At 60.0% G+C, this 12612-nt stretch overlaps 1 protein-coding gene across 1 annotated transcript; it reads left to right on the top strand.

The window, feature by feature from the left end:
- Positions 1–838: 838 nt before the first annotated feature.
- Positions 839–11185, top strand: CNN2 (calponin 2). Its single transcript, XM_064371165.1, has 7 exons — positions 839–951; positions 5707–5828; positions 6660–6726; positions 6828–6965; positions 8738–8854; positions 9010–9156; positions 9732–11185. The coding sequence occupies exons 1-7, from the start codon at positions 889–891 to the stop codon at positions 10005–10007; spliced, it is 930 nt and encodes a 309-aa protein (XP_064227235.1). The 5' UTR covers positions 839–888; the 3' UTR covers positions 10008–11185.
- Positions 11186–12612: the final 1427 nt, after the last annotated feature.

Below are 12612 nucleotides of genomic sequence, written 5' to 3'. Positions count from 1 at the left end.
GCACCACCACGCCTGGCTAATTTTGTAGTTTTAGTAGAGATGGGGGGTTCCTCTGTGCTGTAACTCCTGACCTCAAGTGATCCGCCCTCCTCAGCCATTTCAGGCACGAGCTGCCCGCCTTTTTTTGTTTGTTTTTTGTTTTTCAGACAGGGTCTTACTCTGTTGCCCCAGCTGGAGTGCTGTAATGACAACCCGCTGCAGCCTCGACCTCCTGGGCTCAAGGGATCCTCCCCCTGCCGCCTTAGCCTCCCAAGTAGCTAGAATTCCAGGTACAAGCTACTGCACCCAGTAAGAATCCTATTCTCTTTTGGACTGACAAACTCCTACTCATCCATCAAAGCCCTTGCTCCAATGGCCCCTTCTCTGAGGACCCTGCCCTGGTTCTAGTCCAACTCCCAGCTATTAGAGTTCCCTGGGAGTGGGTTAGACGCCTCTAAGTGGCAGAGAGGGGCCCTCCTTCCTGCCCCAAAGGGATTAAGGTCCCAGCCAGGCCTTCTCCCTCCCCCCATCTGGCAGAAGAGGAGACAGAGGCGGAGAAAGCGACTCTGAGCAGGGAGCCGGCAGGAGCGCCACGTCCAGGCGGTCCAGAGCCTCCTCCCCTCCCTGCCTCAGTTTCCCGTCGCTTCAAAGGGGGCGAGGGCCCCCCGGCCTCCGGGAACGGGGGTGCTCGGGCCGGGCGGTGGTTCGGGGGCGAACCGAGGGGGCTCAGGAAGTCCGCGGCCGCAGGAATTCGGCGCCTCCAGACCTTATAAGGACATTTGCGCCCCGGGCCAATCGGCGGCGGAGGCGGGGCGCGCGGAGCCCAGAGCGTCCCACCCGCGCCCCACCCGCGCCCCGCGGTCCCGGCCCGGCCCGTCCGGCCCCGTCCCGCCGCCGCGCGCGCCAGCCATGAGCTCCACGCAGTTCAACAAGGGCCCCTCGTACGGGCTGTCGGCCGAGGTCAAGAACCGGGTGAGTGCGGGGCGCGCCCCCCGTCCCCGCCGGCGCACGCTCGGACCCAGGCAGGACCCCCCCAGGACCCCCAGCGCCTCGCGGGCACGGAGCTCGGAGACCCGGGGCGGAGTGGCCCTCGTTGTCCCTGACGCCTGGGATGGGGGGCGGTCTGCGGGCGCCCCCTGAGGCTCCCGCGAATCTGGGGGAGCAGCGAGGTCTGAGGTCTGGGAGAAGAGCGACCCATTCATCTCCCAGCATCTCGGGGTGCTTGGGTCTGACCCCCTCCCCTAGCCATGGCCCCAGGACCCCCACATGTGCAGCTCCCGGCCCCTCTCAACCTTCGAGAAGGTCCGAAAACGCTCTAGGGGTCTGGGGGGACCCCAGCAACGCCGTCAGCTCCCGGCCACACTTCTGCTTTTGGGGCCTCTTAGCTTCGGGAGGGGAAGGGGCGGGGCCGAGTGGTTTTCGAGAAGCGTTGCGCCCCCACCCCACACCCACAGGAATTTCCTGACTTCTCGGACACCTTGAGGGTGTCCTGCGGGCAGGGGTGCTAGTTCCTTTCCACGGATAGGGACGACGAAGAGGTTCTCTGAAGGGGTCTCTAAAATATGTGGGGTTTTGCAGCCTGGAAACGAGCTGGGGCCTGGCCGGGCGCGGTGGCTCACGCCTGTAATCCCAGCACTTTGGGAGGCGGAGCGGGGTGGATGGCTTGAGCCCAAGGAGTTCGAGACCGGTCTGGGCAACATGGCGAAACCCCTTAAAAAAAAAAAAGCTAGGGTTTTAGGGGAAGACACTTTTTAAGAACACTCTTGTGGTTCTGGCTCAGAGAGGGGCAGACACTTCTGCGGGGTCACACAGCAGGGTACTGGACAGGATTCCTAGGGAAAGTGGGGGGCGGGGGCTGTGATCCGAGTCCCAGGGAGAGAACAGGGACCTGACACTCCAGGACCTTCCAGCTGGAGGGGAGGTGTCGTCCTCACCCACCACCTCCCCCGACACCCACCGGGCACCTGGAAGGTGTCCTTACAGCTGGCTTCTGCAGGGGAACCTGCCTCTGCACTCCGAGGCACAGGCCGTGCCAGCCGCGACAGCCACCTGCCCCTCCGGCACCTGAGAACCGGCAGGCTGGAGGGAGAATACCTGCTTCCCCCCCGGGGGGTCCTCCAAGCCTCCAGACAAGCTCTTGGCCAAAAAGGGAGGCTGAGGCTTGGGCAGTGACCCCCCTTCTAGGGGACATCTGCACCCTGCGTTCTCCGAGCCCCCCGTGCAGTGGGGTGGGCACCCTGCCGCACCCGCCACACAGCCGGTGTCCACGGGGACCCAAGAGACGTCGTTCCAGCTGCCCAGGGCCACACAGCCCGCAAGGGGCAGGGGCAGGTTGGGAACCCAGTGCCTGCCGGGCCCGAGGAAGTGGGAGAGGGCACAGGAGGGTGGGGCGGCTTCCGCAGTCGGGGTGGAGCGGTGGCAGGTTGGTACCTGCCCTGGCGGGGGTGAGGGCAGAGGCCGGCGGCGCGGCCCAGCAGGCTCCCCGCGAAACCCTCAGTCTGCCTGTCTGGAGGGTGGGTGAGGTGTCGGCCAGCTTGCCAGGGTCAAGGAAGGGTGGTATCCCAACTAGAAACCAGCTTCCCCTGGCTTCTGCCCACAGCCGTCCGCTTTACCCACTGCTAAAAACACCCAGCGACCTCTGTCTCTCTCCCCCAATGCCCCGTGCCTCAGTTTACTCAGGCTGGACGGCACGGAGGCAGCCGGGATCCACCGTGTCCTCGGCCTCGCATTCCGGCTGGGGGAGGTCTGGACCCGCTGGGAACAGCTGGTTCAGATTTAGCCAGGGAGGCAGCACGCATTCCTGGCAGTTTGTGGTCAACAGGAATGTGCTGGAAGGCCGGCGGCCGGGCAGCAGGGGAGGATGACCGCCGCGCGGGGCGGGGCCGGGCCAGGCCCCTCTGCCAGGGACCCCTGCCCCCCCCCCCCACCAGCCGGCAGGGACGAGGCGCAGCTGGGCGAGGCAGGGCTGTGTATCCAACAGCTGCCGGTTCTCACTCCTCGGGATCAAAGCTGCCGGCGGGGCGGGGCTGCTGCGAGCGTGGGAACCCAAGCTGGGTGGGCTGTGAGCTGGGCAGCCTCCCGCCTTTGCCTCTTCGGGGCCACAAGCTGTCTCCAGGCAGGTCCCAGGTCAGGGGGGACCCTACCCAAAGAATTCCTGGCAGGTCCCAGCTTGGGGGGACCCTACCCAAATAATTCCGGGCAGGTCCCAGGTCGGGGGGACCCTACCCAAATGACTCCGGGCAGGTCCCAGGTCGGGGGGACCCTACCCAAATGACTCCGGGCAGGTCCCAGGTCGGGGGACCCTACCCAAATGACTCCGGGCAGGTCCCAGATCAGGGGACCCTACCCAAATGATTCCGGGCAGGTCCCAGGTCGGGGGGACCCTACCCAAATGACTCCGGGCAGGTCCCAGGTCGGGGGACCCTACCCAAATAATTCCGGGCAGGTCCCAGGTCGGGGGGACCCTACCCAAATGACTCCGGGCAGGTCCCAGGTCGGGGGGACCCTACCCAAATAATTCCGGGCAGGTCCCAGGTCGGGGGGACCCTACCCAAATGACTCCGGGCAGGTCCCAGGTCGGGGGGACCCTACCCAAATGACTCCGGGCAGGTCCCAGGTCGGGGGGGACCCTACCCAAATGATTCCAGGCAGAGATGAGGAAGCCGAAGCTGAGAGGGGAGAGGACTGTCCACCGGAACCTGGGGAGCTGGGCGCAGAGCAAGGACGGGGATTGGATTTTCTTTCTTTTCCTTCCTTCCTCCCTCCCTCTCTCTTTCTTTCTCCCTTTCTCTTTCTTTCCTTCCTTCCTTCTTTTCTCCCTCCCTCCCTACTTCCTTCCTTCCTTCTTTCTTTCCTTTCTCTTTCTTTTCTTTTCTTTCTCATTCTGTTCCAGGTTGGACTGAATTGGCCTGATCTCGGCTCACTGCCTCCTCCCCCTCCTGGGTTCATGTGATTCTCCTGCCTCAGCCTCCTGAGTAGCTGGGATTACATGTGCCCACCACCACGCCCAGCTAACTTTTTGTATTTTTAGTAGAGACGGGGTTTCACCATGTTAGCTAGGCCGGTCTCGATCTCCTGGCCTCAGGTGATCCTGCGCCTCGGCCTCCCACGGTGCTGGGATTACAGGTGTGAGCCCCTGCGCCCCGACCCAACCTACTTTATTTTCCCAACAGCGTTTATCTCCCGCTCCTGCTCACGTCCGGTCCCCTATAGGCTTTGCTGTCCGCCTCGGCGCTGTCTCCGCCGTCACTGGTGGCTGCCGAAGGACGCTCAAGGTCCCCACCGGGGCACACCCGCTGCCCAGGAGCACACAACCCATTCCCCATGGCAGTGTGTCAGAGCACCAGAGGCCAAGAAGGCTGGGATGGCCAGGTGCAGGACGGTGGCAAGGAGTCAGGTGTGTGAGCGGAGACTGTCGCTCCCTGCAGCAGCTCCTTCCAGAGGTGCTAAAAAGCAGGATCAGGCCAGATCGGCGGCTCACGCCTGTCATCCCAGCACTTTGGGAGGCTGAGGCGAGTGGATCACTTGAGGTCAGGAGTTCGAGACCAGCCTGGCCAGCATGGTGAAACCCCATCTCTACTAAAAACACAAAAATTCCCTGCGCAGGGTGGCCCATGCCTGTGATTCCAGCTACTCTGGAGGAGTCTCCTGACACAGGAGAGTCACTTGAACCTGGGAGGTGGAGGTTGCAGTCAGCTGAGACTGCGCCACTGCACTCCAGCCTAGGTGACAGAATGAGACTCCATCACCCAAAAATAAATAATAAATAAATAAAGTAGGGTCGGCGAGACAGAGACACTCGGGAGGCTGTCCCTGCCAGGGCGGTCAGGGAAATCCTTGCCAGGGAGGCGACCTTCCATTCATGGCTGGACTGGAGGGAGGGAGCAACCCATGCAAACCTCAGGGCTGGTGCTGACAGCACGTGCAAAGGCCCCGAGGCAGGAGGCAGCCAGGCCACGTGGGGAAAGAGGAAGGTTTGGCAGCTCCTCAGTAAGGTAAACATAGAATTACTAGCCGGGCGCGGGGGCTCACGCCTGTAATCCCAGCACTTTGGGAGGCCGAGGCAGCTGGATCGCCTGAGCTCAGGAGCTTGAGACCAGCCTGGCCAATGTGGTGAAACCCCATCTCTACTACAAATACAAAAATTAGCCGGGCGTGGCGGCGTACGCCAGTAGTCCCAGTTACTCAGGAGGCTGAGGCAGGAGAATCGCTTGAACCAGGAGGCGGAGGTTGCAGTGAGCCGAGATCGCGCCACTGTACTCCAGCCTGGGCGACAGAGCGAGAGACGCTGCCTCAAAAAACATATAAAAGAGGTGGCGGTTACACGACACTGCAGATGTGCCGAACGCTGCGGAACTGTGCACTTCGGGTGGTCGCGGTGGCAAATGTCACGTGTGAGTAGCAGAGAGTGAGAAGGCAGGGCGCGGGGGCAGATCCCACCAGGTTTGTCCTGAGTCCACAGTGGATCAGAGCTGATGTTTATCAGTGCGTTGTGAGCCCGTCGTCGGCTTGCTGGGGTGTGGTTTCTCTGTGCCCGCCTGCAGGGGCTGGGGCGCCCCTAATGATGGGAACGGAGGAGCATCTTCGTGGGTGCGGTGAGGGGACCTCCAGGCCCCTCTGTATCCTGTTGCCCTGGAGTCCCCAGCCCCGCCCTGTCTAGAGCTTCCGAGGGGCATCTGTCGGGTGTGCCCCCACCCCGGCTCAGTCTCATGCCCTTTGCTCCACCAGCTCCTGTCCAAGTACGACCCTCAGAAGGAGGCAGAGCTCCGAAGCTGGATCGAGGGACTCACCGGTCTCTCCGTCGGCCCCGACTTCCAGAAGGGCCTGAAGGACGGGATTATCTTATGCACGTGAGCGCACGCAGGGACACGAGCTGTCTCACACTTGACAAATCTTGGTTTTTCTCACTTTTTTTTTTATTAAGAAATTTTTTGGGGGCCGGGCACAGTGGCTCATGCTTGTAATCCTAATACTTTGAAAGGCTGAGGTGGGGGGATCACCTGGGGTCAGGAGTTTGAGACCAGCCTGACCAACATGGCGAAACCCTGTCTCTACTAAAAATACAAAAATTAGCCAGGCACAGTGGCTCACACCTTGTAATTCCAGCTACTTGGGAGACTACGGGAGAATCCCTTTAACTCGGGAGATGGAGGTTGCAGTGACCCGAGATTGCACCACTGCACTCCAGCCCGTACAAGGGGAGTGAGACTCCATCTCAAAAAAAAAAAAAAAAAGAAAAGAAATTTTTTTTGGCTGGGCTTGCTGGCTCATGCCTGTAATCCTAGCACTTTGGGAGACTGAGGTGGGTGGATCACCTGAGGTCAGGAGTTCAAGACCAGCCTGGCCATCATGGTGAAACCTCATCTTTAAAATTAAAAAATTATATATATATATATATATATATATATATATATAAATAAAATATATTAGTCGGGCATGGTGGTGGCGGACGCCTGTAATCCCAGCTACTCAGGAGGCTGAGGCAGGAGAATCCCTTGATCCTGAGAGGCGGAGGTTGCAGTAAGTTGAGATTGCACCACTGCACTCCAGCCTGGGCAACGGAGCGAGACTCCCTCTCAACGATAAATAAATAAGAATGTGGGACATTAGCCTCCGGGTCTTCAGGGCTCTCTCTGCTCACCGAGCTTTCCACTCCCCCCACCCCATACCGTGCCCTCCAGACTCATGAACAAGCTACAGCCAGGCTCAGTCCCCAAGATCAACCGCTCCATGCAGAACTGGCACCAGGTGAGGCGCTGGCCGAGTGGAGTAGGGATGGGGCTGCGGGGCCCATCTGACGGGTGGGGAAACTGAGGCCCACTCACCGTCTCTCTCCTGCCTCTTCCCAGCTAGAAAACCTCTCCAACTTCATCAAGGCCATGGTGAGCTACGGCATGAACCCCGTGGACCTCTTCGAGGCCAACGACCTGTTTGAGAACGGGAACATGACGCAGGTTCAGATGTCGCTTCTCGCCCTGGCGGGGAAGGTGAGGCCCAGAGTCACACCGCGAGGTGGACGTAGCTGTCACATTCACTCGTTTGCAAATTCTTGTTTGTCTCTTGTTTTGTTATTTTTTTGTTTGTTTTTGAGACGCGTCTCACTGTGTTACCCAGGCTGGAGTGCAATGGCGCGATCTTGGCTCACTGCAACCTCCACCTCCCGGGTTCAAGTGATTGTCCTGCCTCAGCCTCTCGAGTAGCTGGGATTACTGGGGTGCGCCACCACACCCGGCTAATTTTGGTGTTTTTAGTAGAGACGGGGTTTCACCATGTTGGCCAGGATGGTCTCGATCTCCTGTCTCAGCCTCCCAAAGTGTTGGAATTACAAGCACGAGCCACCGAGCCCAGCCGTTGGTTTGTTTTTGAGACAGAGTCTCTCTTGTTGTCCAGGCTGGAGTGCAGTGGCGCAATCTCAGCTCACTGCAACTTCCACCTCTGAGGTTCAAGTGATTCTCCCCCCTCAGCCTCCCAACCGGTGGGGACTACAGACACCCGCCACCACACCCGGCTAATTTTATTTATTTTTAGTAGAGACCGGGTTTCACCATGCTGGCCATGCTGGTCTTGAACTCCTGTCCTCAGGCGATCCACCCACCTCGGCCTCCCTAAGTGCTGGGATTACAGGCGTGACCCACCATGATCGACCTTGTTTGCAAATATTTCTGAGTGCCTGTGAGGTGCCGGGCACTTCAGATTCCTTGGTGACCAGGAAAGACTCGGTCTGCCCCTTTATGGAGTTCAGTCTGATGAGGGACGCATGCAGGAGTGACACAGCATTTTGTTATGCGTTAGATGTGACCTGTGGCCGGGCGCAGTGGCTCACACCTGTAATCCCAGCACTTTGGGAGGTCAAGGTGGGAGCATCACTTGACACCAGGAGTTCGAGACCAGCCTGGCCAACATGGTGAAACCCCGTCTCTACTAAAAATACAAAAATTAGCCGGGTGTGGTACCAGGTGCCTGTAGTCCCAGCTACTCAGGAGGCTGAGGCAGGAGAATTGCCTGAACCCAGGAGGCGGAGGTTGCGGTGAGCCGAGATCGCGCCATTGCACTCCAGCCTGGGTAACAAGAACGAAACTCCATTTCAAAAAAAAAAAAAAAAAAATTTTTTTAATTTAAAAAATTTGGCCAGGCACGGTGGCTCACACCTGTAATCCTAGCACTTTGAGAGGCCGAGGTGGGTGGATCACCTGAGGTCAGGAGTTTAAGACCAGCTTGGCCATCATGGTGAAACCCCAGCTTATTTTTAAAAAAAAAGAAAAAGAAAAAGAAAAAAAAAATTGACAGGGCGCGGTGGCTCACGCCTGTAATCCCAGCACTTTGGGAGGCCGAGACGGGCAGATCACGAGATCAACAGATCGAGAACATCCTGGCCAACATGGTGAAACTCCGTCTCTACCAAAAATACAAAAATTAGCTGGGCGTGGTGGTGCGTGCCTGTAATCCCAGCTACTCCAGAGGCTGAGGCAGGAGAATCGCTTGAACCTGGGAGGGGGAGGTTGTGGTGAGCCAAGATCGGGCCATTGCACTCCAGCCTGGCAACAGGAGTGAAACTTCATCTAAAAAAAAAAAAAACCAGCTCCGTGATGGGTGTGTGGAGTGTGTGGAGCCCCAGACAACCGAGAGAGATGTCCCTGGGGCTCTGGGCGGCAGGCCGAGGGGACAGGCTGCGGTCTGGTCTCTGTGCCGCCCCCAGGGCCTGGATCTGGGGGCCCCGGCTGCCCTCTCCTGGTACTCCCGGCCCCTTTCCGTCACCCAGGCCAAGACTAAGGGTCTGCAGAGCGGGGTGGACATCGGCGTCAAGTACTCGGAGAAGCAGGAGCGAAACTTCGACGATGCCACCATGAAGGCCGGCCAGTGCGTCATCGGGCTGCAGGTGGGCGACGGCTCCCCGAGCCCCAGGGACCAACCCCAGGGACCAACCGCAGGGACCAGGCGTTAGCAGCGTGGAACCCTGTGGCCCTTCCAGTCTGGGGAGGGACTGGAAGCCCGGGGGGCGCAGCGTGACCTCTCCCGCGAACCTCCCTGCAGATGGGCACTAATAAGTGTGCCAGCCAGTCGGGCATGACCGCGTACGGCACGAGGAGGCATCTCTACGACCCCAAGAACCACATCCTGCCCCCCATGGACCACTCGACCATCAGCCTCCAGATGGGCACCAACAAGTGTGCCAGCCAGGTGGGGCTCCCCGTGACCCCAGACCCCTCCACCCCCCACATCCTGCGGTCTCAGCCCTTTCCCAAGAGCGCCTCTGGCTTCCGTCCCAGCTCCCTGACTCCACCCTGCATTTCAGTCTCTGCCACTGTTTCCACCTGGCTGTGGGCCCTGGGGAAGTTACTACCCCACCCTGCCTTATCGTCCCTTAAGGATTGCTCGAAGGTCCACCCAGTTCTAGTTTTTATTTATTTTATTTACGTATTTATTTTGAGACAGGATGTCACTCTGTAGCCCTGGCTGGAGTGCAGTGGTGTGATCTCAGCTCACTGTCACCTCTGCCTCTGGGCTCAAGTGATCCTCCCACCTCAGCCTTCCAAGTAGCTGGGATTACAGGCGTGTGTCACCACGCCTGGCTCATTTTAGTATTTCTAGTTGAGATGGGGTTTCACCATGTTGGCCAGGCTGGTCTCGAACTCCTGACCTGAGGTGATCCGCCCCTCTCGGCCTCCCAAAGTGCCGGGATCACAGGCACCCGGCGAAAGTCCCCTCTTCTCTCCGCCGTGATGTGACGTGCTTCACCTCTCCTCCCTCTCCAGGTGGGCATGACGGCTCCCGGGACGCGGCGGCACATCTATGACACCAAACTGGGAACCGACAAGTGTGATAACTCCTCCATGTCCCTGCAGATGGGCTACACGCAGGGCGCCAACCAGAGCGGCCAGGTCTTCGGCCTGGGCCGGCAGATATATGACCCCAAGTACTGCCCGCAAGGCACAGTGGCCGACGGGGCTCCCTCCGATGCTGGCGACTGCCCGGGCCCCGGGGAGGTCCCTGAATATCCCCCTTACTACCAGGAGGAGGCGGGCTACTGAGGCTCCCAGCGCGCTCTCTCCCCATGTCGTCTCCCATCTCCCCGTCTGGGTTTCTGGGTTGTTCTGTGTTTTCTTCTTTTTTTTTTATTAACCTGTTCAGTGCTGCCAATCAGCCGAGGGTCTGAGTGGTTCCTGGGATCAGGCAGCAGGGCTTTCTCCCCCTTGCCTTGGTCCTTCGCAGGACTGAGCCAGCGGGCTCGGGGGGGAAGGGGTCAAGGCCATATCCTGATACGTGTAGGGTCAGGGTCCCTGCTGGCCCGTCCAGGCTGTGGGCCGAGCTGTGCTGGGGAGAAGAGGCCTGGGCTTGGAGGGAACGGGTCCCTGAAGATTTCCGGTTGCCTCGTCTCTTCTGATTTTGTCACCCACCCGATCAGTTTGTGGTTTCTGTACCCGCAAAAGTTTCAGGAAGTATTAACGAAAGAAAAATACTTTTTTTCCCCCCCAAGGGATGGGGCAGGGACAGAGGAGAGGGCGCTGGGCAATGAGTCCCCTGGAAAGGGGGCCTGGCCACGATGCTAAATGTCTCAGGCTCCCAAGTGGCTGGACTTCCCTCCGACCCTCAGACCTGCCCCGGGGCCTGGTGGGGAAAGTGCGGCCTGTACAAGGAAGCGGAATTCTGAGCTGTTGGGGCCAAGCCTGACCCCGCCTCCATGCTACCCGCCCTCCCCCAGCCTCAGTGGGTTTTCTTTAGCTGTTGCTGTTGCCCAGGCTGGAGTGCCGTGGGGCAATCTTCGCTCACTGCACCTCCACCTCCCGGGCTCAAGGGATTCCCCTGCCTCAGCCTCCCAAGTAGCTGGGACTGCAGGTGCTCCACCACGCTGGCTAATTTTTTGTATTTTTGGTAGAGACAGGGTTTCGCCATGGTGGCCGGGCTGGTCTCGAACTCCTGGCCTCAGGTGATTCCCCCGCCTCGGCCTCCCCAAGTGCTAGGATTACAGGCGAGAGCCACTGTGCCCGGCCCCTCAGTAGGTTTTCAGGAGCCCCAGCCCTCCTCCTTCCCTTCTGGGCCTGACCAGCCATACTGCTCCGTCTCCTCGGGCAACACACCCCGCCAAGTACTGCACAGGAACCCTCACCCAGGGGCCCTGCTCCACGAGATAATGTGAAACCCAACTGTGGACCAAACGCAATAAAACCTCTGTTTGTAAGAAGAGAAGGTGGCTGAGAGGGTTGGTCGTTGGGGGCGTGTTTTGCTTTGATGGTTCCTGGGAGGGCCCGGGGTGGGGGGGCGGGGGGGGGTTGGGGAATCACGGGGAAAAGGTCCATCTTACCCTTGGGAGGAGGAGCAAAAGCTGAAAGCCACAGGTGAGTCTGGCTGGGTGGAATGAATGATTTGAGGGGCCGCGACTTGGGGTAGAGGGAGAGGCTGGGAGGAAGCAGTTGCCTCAAAGGCACCCCCATGCGCTCTGGCTGCACCCAGCCCTACAGCGCAAGCCTCGCGGCCTCAGCGGGGATGTCCCCACGCTGGCAAACTCCTATTTATCATCAAAGCCCCAGCGGCAATGCCCCCTCCTTCCTCCGCGGGAGCCCTCCCCACGCCTCTCCCTCTCCCCAGCGCCTTCAGAGCTGTGGACCCGCACCCTCCCATTTCAGCTTCACCTCGACCCTGCGAAATAAACTCTTCTTCCAGAGTGGGAAACGGGCGTCCCTCAAAATCAGAGTAACCATTACGACCGGAGATGCTAATGTTAGAATGTTGGGGGCCCTCCCCCGTCTGCCATCGCCTTGTCCTACTGCAGAAATCGAGGAGCGTTCGTGGAATGAATGAAAGAATGACGACCCTAGTGGAACCCCCACTTTACAGACGGACAAGCGGAGTTCCAGGGTCGGGACTAGACTGGAGGGAGCCCGGCCAGCCCCGGGGAGGGCGGGGACGGGGGAACTCCTGCAATTCGGAGCTGCGGTATTGCAGCCGGCTATGCAACGTGGGGAGGCAGCCTGGCTCTCCAAAGATGGCGCGGCCCCGTTCCCAGAGGCCGGTCCGCCTGGGACCAGCCGGGCACCCCGCCACCCCGCGGTGATGCAGCAAGAGCTGCGTGGTCCCTTTAAGAAACCCGGCTCGGCGAGGCCCTTCTGTGATCCCGCCTCCTCCCTCGGCTCGCGCTGCTCCAGCGGAGCCCGGCTGTGAGTGACGGGCAGATCTGCCAATAGCAGCGCTCAGAGGCGGACGTGGCCCGGCGCGGCTACTGCGCGCGGAAGCTCGGGGCACTCGGCTCCTAGGGGCGCTGCTCCCGCAAGACGCTCTTAAAGGGGCCGCGCTCCTACCGGCTGCTGGGTGGAGGGACAGCGGTAAGAGCTGGGGAGCCCCCGGAACGGTGAGGACTCGGAGAGAAAGGCCCGAGACTTGAGAATGCGGGGTTGGGGCCGGGAGGGAGGCACTTTCCCTGGGCATTAGGGGGTCCAGCCTCTGTCCCTTCCTTTTATTCCGGTGGGTGTTGGGGGGCCACTGAATTGCCACTAATTCTCCAGGGGACGTCGGACATCTGGGACCCCTAAGAGGGCTTTGCCAATCACACACCAGCAGCCCCCGCCCCGTTCGAACTCCTCCACGCCCCCTTGCCCCATTTTACAAAGGGAGAAACTGAGGGCCCTCCCCCAGATCCTA

This window comes from Aotus nancymaae, unplaced genomic scaffold (genome assembly GCF_030222135.1).
Source record: "Aotus nancymaae isolate 86718 unplaced genomic scaffold, 86718_ANA_hifiasm-v0.15.2.pri h1tg000124l, whole genome shotgun sequence".
Classification (NCBI taxonomy): domain Eukaryota; kingdom Metazoa; phylum Chordata; class Mammalia; order Primates; family Aotidae; genus Aotus; species Aotus nancymaae.
This window is presented reverse-complemented; position numbering and strand designations above follow the sequence as displayed.